We start from the raw sequence: 8328 nt of genomic DNA, 5'->3' as shown, positions 1-8328 counted from the left end.
CAAAAAGGATGACCAAAAACATAGCTTAAAAAAATAAGAAAAAAATCAAAATCAAGCAAGAAATAAACATTGGACTATTCTGTAGTGGCTTCTATGTGCCTTTATCTCAATTGTATTGGACATCTTGGCAGGAGCTGAAAATTGCCATCTGGAGAACGCACGTACAAACTTGGGACAACCGGAACATTTAGCTCATGAAGAGTGGAGTCAAATTACCAGCTAAGATTCGCAGAAGTCTCTTACAAAATTCATCTGATTGCAGTAATTGCCTCAAAAGGTTGAGCAACAAAATAAGTTGAGGTCATCATTTTGTCTGGCCTGACTTTGTTGTTTCACTTTTTCAATAATTCTGATGAAGCACTATTCTAAAGCAATGCCCGATTTTCATTGATTCGGTTTAATTTATTATTACTTTATATTTTATTATTGCTATTTTTCTCTCATTAACACATGTACATGGTTATTGTTGACATATTGTTTATTCCACAGCCTTCTCTATAAAACTAATCAGTTGTAGATGGATAACAAAGTGCACACTCTGAAATGTAAACACACAAACATTAGTTGTGAAAAACAAAGAGAAGGCTTTATGGGTACCAAACCTTACAGCATAAAGATGTTCATGCGAAATACATCTCTGACAAGATGAGCCCTTACAGTCTTTTTTTTTTTTTTTTCCATTGTATTGTTTCAAGTTAGACAACTTCGGGGCATCCAAAAATCAAAAAATAGATGTCAATAAATTACATGAAATATCTGTACAAAAAAAAAAAAAAAACTAAATGTCCCAATATATTTGGAGTCACATGCTGCAAGATTAAACCACCCTTTCTTCAATGAACTGTATTATCTGTTACTAAGCAACCTCACCAAGCCTCAACAATCAGACTTGCCCACTTTTTTTCCATTCCCTCATCACTGGACTAGCTACTGTAGCAAACATCCAAAATGTAATACTCTTTTTCAAGCCCAAACATTATTACAAACAGGGATAACAGTGGATTGTAATGAAAGGAGGGTAACAAAAAGCATTCATTCCGAGGGAAGGCCTCTATAAAGTGTAGCAATCTTATTTTGTCCGATTGTGTGACTGACTTTGTTTGTGTGTGTGTTCACATGATGGAACACTTCTTGTTCTTGTGGGTGTGAGAGTCTTTAAAGCGGAGTCGTTGCTTGGATCGATACTTCTCCAGGTAAGTTAGTTGTTTACTGTTGATGGCTCCTCGACGCTTCCTTTAACACAGAAAAAGTTCAGATGGAAATTCAGTGATTTCAAATAAATTACAACTCCAATTGCTTAAAGAAGTTGTCGTGTTCCCAATCACAGTAACACATGCACCTATTTAGTTTTACTTCACTATTTAGTCAAATGAAAACTCAGGTTGCAGTATACTCACTGTCGGATCAGTTGAATAGCGTCTTCATACTTCATTCCACTCTCTATCAAAGCCAGCGCAACCAGCACAGGAGCCCTGCGTGGACATAGCCCATTTTTGTCAGACCCATATTTACATTAAAGTAATCTTCCACAAATCCAGTATAACATCTAGTAATGTCTTGGACAATAATATCGTAATCATATGTGTGCATTATGTATGAACGCCGAATCTCATTTGATATGTACGTAGCTAACCTTCCGAGGCCTGCCACACAGTGAACGGCCACGCAGCATCCAGGTTCCTCCTGAAACTTCTTCTTTAGTAAACTCAACCAATCATCAACTAGTGTAGTCGGGGGCGGGGCACCATCATCAAATGGCCAGTCCTACATGAGAAGCAGAGAGAAACCACCATGTACTGTATGTGTGTGTGTGTGTGTCTTTATTTACTTGTCTTTTATGCCTAGTGGGGACCATCCCTAGATTTAAAACTTTGTTGAGATGGCTTTTTTTTTTCCATGTGGACATTTTGACAATTTTTTTTTTTTAATTCTGATAACACCATTGTGGCTCAGACTGAGAAAGGGAGCACCAGCACCTGGGTGTGAAAGTGAAACCATGGGAGACATACTACTTACAGAAAGCTCGGGGGTGAAATTTTCGAACAAACCTAACATGTGACTACGATATGTGTGAGTACACATATGTCCTCACCACCACAGTAATGCCATCTTTCTCCAGTGGCGTTTTGTCATATGTGATGTCACAAACTCGAACCACTGTTGTGACCCCAAATCGCTTCAAGTCCTGAAACACAAAAATAGACCAATTTAGGCATATTAGTTTAGCCCCTCAGTAATATTGAAAAACTATTCAAACAGGTACATCTGTTGCACATGAATAAAATGTGTTAAATCAACATATATCCTTTTATTTATTTTTTTTAGGACAACAGGTGAAAATTAAATCACATTTTAATCATGTGCATACAAAAATGAGTTGCTGTTTTACTCAGTGTGACATTTAACACAAAGAATCCTACCTCAATGAAGGAGCCAAGTGTGCTGTCTGTTGGGTTATGTGTAATTAGAAATCGCATGTGGTTGTAGCACAGTTCCACAGGAGCTGGCCGGTTCATGATGACCAGTTTGACTTTTGACGCTCAGCTGTCCAGGGAAGACTTCGAACCTATACGTTTTAGAAGTGAGATATTAGAAATACAGAAAGGTTCCAGGACTGTTATCACAACAGATATTTCAACCCCAAACTACAAACTATTTTTTTTTTTGTTCAATGTGGGCCAGACAATTAACGAGCACATCTACTACTACATGTACTACTGCAGCGTTTGGCTCATTTACGCGAGATGAGGTGACAGTTGTGGTAGGACAAACCGTGGCTGCTTCACCATGAGAGCTCTCCTGCTCAACATACCGGGGGTATCAGACAGTTACAGGAACATCCCTGTGCTGAGGCTACTTTCCTATGCACCCGACCTGGCTCTGTGTAATTATTATTTTTTTTGCCTCTTTACTAAACTCAGGGGATCATCATGGAGACCTGTTTTGACATGGGTGACAAGAAGATGGCCATGATGACAGGAGCATCCCTGAATAATTCTTCTGGGAATGCATGAACGCAAGGCATTGCAGAGAAAGTGCATTAGACTCCAGCTTATTTTACTTCGAAGGGGAAACGCGAAGTTTGGATTGAAGTACTGGATATCTTTTGCAACACGAGACTTTTTTTTGAGGGGGGGCACACCTCAACAAGCACAAAGAGCTGAAGATACAATTAAGGGTTGGGGGGAGCTGGTCACCTATTTCAACTGAAAATGACATCACAGTTGCTAAAGGCTCAGCTAAGGAGTAACCATGGCGCAGCTTCAGATTATAGATGAGCTGAGCATCTATGATGTCATTTTCAGTTGGCAGAAGTGACAAAATGGCTGCCCCGCGTGATGGCTAAAAACGTGTGGATTTTGCTGCTTAACTTGTATTCCACAAACTTAATATTCATGACAATGCCATTTTTAGACTAGAGCAATTTATTGCAAATCATTTTTAGGGGTTGACCTCCCCTTTAAAAAAATAAATAAAAAATAAAAATAAAACATGTGACAATCTCAACCGATTGTTGTAGTGTGTCATACACTCTGATCATGCTCTTGTATGCTAATAAGATACACTGAGGTAACAGGAGTGTCTTTACATACTTTGGAATGAAATTTTAAATTACGTAATCACGGATGCCTTGCATGCCCCAACGTGTTTACAGCAACTATTCTAGTTCGGGTGCTCAGAAATAGATGGGGGACATTAAAGCTACAACGAGAACCAAGAAATTCACTTCATTTGCAACTAATGAAACTGAAGAATCCAGCACAGTGTTAAAAATAGTGCATTGTTTTATGTATATTTCAAGATGTTGTCATCAAATTGATGGAATCACTCACCTTTAGTTTCAGCTGTTTAGCTGCTGAGACTTCAAAGGATGGATGAATGGTTGGATAGGTGGGTGGGTGTAAATGTTGAAATTTAAGAAAGAAAATCTCCAAATGGAGGAAAATATTTTACCCCATCAGTTTTGTTTAGCCCAGGAGGCAACAATGTGTCAGCTCTGTGTTTTAAATATCACAAAACTGATATCAGTTCTTCTCTTCAGTTCTTTATGCTCTGCAAATGATCTTCTTTCCAGTCCTTCTCCACTTAAACTTTGAGGCTCCACTTGTTACCCCATCAGACGGCTTGTTTGGCCAGGCACAATTTTGTTTTTTTCAGACTTCAGGGTCCCACAACTGCATGGCAGAAATGCATCATTGGTTGGGTCTACATGTGTTGGGCGTGGCAGTAGTCACCACTTTGTCGCACAAACGCCATCAACCAGTGATTCTGTCAAGGCAAGAATAAACAAATCATAAATGCAGAATTCTTGTTAATACCTCTTCCACATACAAATCTTTTTTTCACTAAGACTAAAAAGTCACAGTAGACAAATTAACACTATATTATGTGATAAAGTGTGGGAATGTGATTCAATGTGAATCCCTTCTCTTATTCACGTGCGCAAAGACTCAGACAAACAACCAGGGGAAGACGAAAGGGTAATCTGGGATCACCTCTTCACCTCTGGCAACACACACAAACACGCATGCGCGCACACCCCCGCACACACACGCACACACACGCACACCCCCACACAAGTACCCGCAAGCACACTGTCACATGGCAAATTACTCACTCACTGACTGTTCCACAACAGTGCGTGTCGTCTATACTAGGTTGTTGACGATCTATATTTAGTTATTATCCTGTGATGGGTTGCAGATTATTTATTATCATAGTATTTTACACTCACAGGCCATGAAGTACTGGTCATGGGAAGCACACAGTGTAATAGTAACACATTAAGATGTGTATCAACAATTCTCAGTTTATATTGCCACATTCAGAAGGATAATAATTGAATATGTGTATACAAAATGTACCGGCTCAGTAGAGTTCTGATAAATGTGTTCGTGGCATGCAAAGGTTTCTCAGAAGAGTTTTTAATGTTTTGTTTACTGTTCATGAATGGGTGAACTAACTTTAAATTTGGAGTACAATCACAATAATCTGCATATGATTCAATTATTCTGTACCTCTATGAACGCGTCAAAATTTATTTTTGTACAAATCACATTATAACATTCATTTGAACAGGTTTTCCTATTTTTTTTTTTAGCATTTAAACACTTATATAAATGCAAAAAAATTCCACTGCTGACATTGATCACATAAAACATGCCATGAATCACTAGCTCACTGTTAAACAAATAAGAAGTGGAGAGACTGCCAAGCTAAATAAATACCTGGATACGTTTGTCTTTTATCTTGATACAATAGCTATACTCCTGATACTTACCCAGCTCTTTTACATAATGCCCCAGTAAATGCACAAAAATGAATAAATAAAAAACAAGTCCAGACAGTGACAAAACCAAACCCTAATGCTAATATTATTTTAGATGGAGCTGATGAAACGAAAACAAACGTGTGCTCACAGTTGCTCTGCTTTCTTTCTTGTTATAAGATGGGTCACGCCAAAGATAAAAACATATTGTAGTATTACCACGCAGAGCCATGGTTAGTTGCCCAATTCGTTGGTTTCCAACCTTTATTGAGCCAAGGCAAATATATTAAAAGAAATCTTACAGCAACCTATCAAATAAAGAAAATATTACTAAAATAATGATGGCTATATGCATTAAGTGTACCTACTGTCATTTAATTGTTTTGTGTGACACAATATGTCATTGACATAGCGAGATTAACAAAGAAACAATTGTTTGTAGTAAATTAAAAAAATACATTTTGGGACCATGCAAGTGACATTTGCGCAGTACACATGACGATCAGCGACAACACAATTCTATGCCGTGTCATAGTGACCTAACTTTCTATAGAAATACAAAGTGACTGCAGAATAACATGCATTAAGATGAGAAATTGTACTATGGGTTGTGCGTAAAGACCCCTGCGAGGCAGTCTGGCAGTAACTTCAAAGAGGATCAATCGTGTTATGGTGTTGTACTTGCCATAAAAATGACACCCAGTTAACACATAAAAGATATGGAGCCTTGTGCTCCACCTGTCCTAAGTCACACTGGGGAAAAAAAAGATGTGCTAAAATGCAGGATAAACATATGTACACGCATTGCATGTGTGAAGAGGGGGGAAGTAATTAAGTACAAATACTTACTGTTACTGTACTTAAGTAGTTGTTTCAGGCAACTGTACCTCAGTATAGATTTTTATGGTGACAGGTTTTCTTTTACTCTACATAAATACTTTGTACGTATTATTTTAGCTAAATAGATATTGGTTATTTCAACCTTGTATAATACAACTTTTAAAAGATAAATAGAGAGAGGTGACATCAACCCCAGCTGAGATTTTGGATTGAAAAATCTTTGAATCCTAGAAAATGTAACATAAACCAGGGAGTGTTAACAATGATGGCGCAACAGATTCAGAGAAGAACGATATTCCCCACCCAGTGTCTTACTCAGAGGATTCTTTGACATCTCTTTGAATGATTCATCATCATCTGCAAATTGAGCCATTTCTTGGGGTATATCAGTTTAGAATTGTTTTAAGGGCATACAAGCCGAGCTAATGCTAGCTAGCTTTTTTTTCTTCTCAGTTGGCACGGCCACAGTTAAAGTTAATAAAAGAGGTAAAGTATTTTGAGTGGAGAGGTAGTTTTTTTTCCTGGTACTGTATATTAATATATAAAACGGGTAATGTATATGAGCTGGCAAAAGAACTCACACTATACGTAAGTGAAAGTACATATATTCAATCTAAAAAAATAAATAAATAATGGTAGAAGTATTGATTCAACTCTTGTGTTTATTTAAAGGTCATAAAACACAGTATTTAATCCAACATTAAAAAATAATTTATAGTGTCAGTCAGATACAATACCCCTTTTAATGTATAAAATTGCTTTAAACCAAGAGCTAGGTAGTGCTGGCTTGACTTTCATGGTACAATAAGTGTTTCCAAAGATTTGCTGTAATTGTTAAGTGAGTAACAAAAATGCTACATTAGCAATGGAACCTGGGGGGAAAAAAATACACCTGACTTGTATTTGCCGAACATATCAAACAATTCTCTTAAATTATTCCATTTGGGCAATTCTTGCTTCTTCCATTCAGCTGTTGTGGTTGCGAAGACTCCAAAATCTCATTTTTTTTTTCGAAAGTCAAAGAGCCGAACGTATCGATACTTCTACGTTCCAAGTATTTTTACTATGTGATATCTGTGCTATTAAGAGTGTGAGCACTTTCGCCACCTCTGTATTTCTGGTACGAGCCGGTTGCGTACGTCTCTTACCTCAGAAGACTCAAGTCGAATGGGAAGCTTCGCAAATTGACGTTTACGCTACTATGTTCCAGAGACTGCAGCTCGTCCGCGACTAATCCCCTTTGACACCGAATACACACAGCTGTACAGTATTATTTATATCCACACGTATGCGTGACATAGCCTACTAGCTTCTTGGTGGCAACAACCTGCAAAGTTAGCGCGCATCTCGAGAGTTCGTTGACAACAACAAAGAGAATCTCGTGAGAGTTTGTCCATACCTCTTTTAGATGGTCCGTTTCATCTCTCGATTAGAGACGGAACACGCGTGGTTCTCCCTACAACGGCCAGTAGAAGACGCAGACTGTCGTCTTGACGGTCTTGTGCAACCACCTGTAGCTCCTTCCTGGATGACGCCTCTGCGCCCCCCCACCCTCCACGAGAAAAGAAGCGAAATGTGCCGCACAATTACAACGTGCTAGCTTGGCAGTATGTAGTATAGTAGCCGAGGATCTACGGTGAGCCGGTGTAATCAGGCTGAGCAGCCATCTGACCCTGACAGTCCTGTCACCGCCAGAACACTCGACAGTTAATGCTCTTAGAGGGAGAAGAGCCTTACTCCTCCCCCCTCGCCTCCCCCCTCCATCCACTTCACCCCTTTCTTCCCTCCCTTTCCTTCCCTTTCCCTTCACCATACACAGGTACTTGTTGAGCACTTGTGACAATTATAGCGCGGTTCCCTCCCCCAAACAACACTGTTGGTTATAAGATAAGGGCTAATAATAATCATCGATCAATTGTAACTTACCTGCAAAAAAGAAAAAAAACTGTTGGTCTCCCCCGAGGTGAGCCTTCTCGGGTTTTCTCCTTCTAAAATTAGACAGTGCTTCAAGCTGCCAGACAGGTTGGACAAGTCAAACCTTTGAGTGCACTTCATGGAAGTAACCATCTTCTATCACTAGAGAAGGGTTGTTTTCTTGTTGTTGTTTTTTTCCCCACAACCTCGCTATGGCTTGAAGCTGTTCTCTCAGATACAAGAAGGAGCTCAGATGAGCCTCTGTAAATATTTTTATAAAGGCATCTGTTTTTTGGAAGCATTTT

The 8328-nt window shown here is 38.9% G+C and overlaps 1 protein-coding gene across 3 annotated transcripts; it reads right to left on the bottom strand.

Annotated features, from left to right (window-relative positions):
- Positions 1-460: 460 nt before the first annotated feature.
- LOC148329398 (protein tyrosine phosphatase type IVA 3-like) lies at positions 461-8147 on the bottom strand. Of its 3 annotated transcripts, none has more exons than XM_088307051.1 (7): positions 8036-8147; positions 3834-4269; positions 2421-2566; positions 2093-2185; positions 1634-1764; positions 1398-1472; positions 461-1233 (listed from the first exon to the last, which is right to left on the bottom strand). In XM_088307051.1, exons 3-7 carry the CDS (start codon positions 2514-2516, stop codon positions 1113-1115), a joined length of 516 nt encoding a protein of 171 aa, XP_088163177.1. In that variant the 5' UTR covers positions 2517-2566; positions 3834-4269; positions 8036-8147; the 3' UTR covers positions 461-1112. The 3 variants fall into 3 exon arrangements, with proteins under 3 accessions (XP_088163177.1, XP_088163174.1, XP_088163175.1); XM_088307048.1 differs by lacking the exon at positions 8036-8147 and adding an exon at positions 7509-7852; XM_088307049.1 differs by lacking the exon at positions 8036-8147 and adding an exon at positions 7258-7462.
- Positions 8148-8328: the final 181 nt, after the last annotated feature.

This window comes from Idiotropiscis lumnitzeri, chromosome 10 (genome assembly GCF_059441095.1).
Source record: "Idiotropiscis lumnitzeri isolate Australia: NSW breed Sydney's pygmy pipehorse chromosome 10, RoL_Ilum_1.0, whole genome shotgun sequence".
Taxonomy (NCBI): Eukaryota; Metazoa; Chordata; class Actinopteri; order Syngnathiformes; family Syngnathidae; genus Idiotropiscis; species Idiotropiscis lumnitzeri.
Note: the sequence above shows the minus strand (reverse complement) of the source record. Positions and strands in the feature narration are given on the sequence as shown.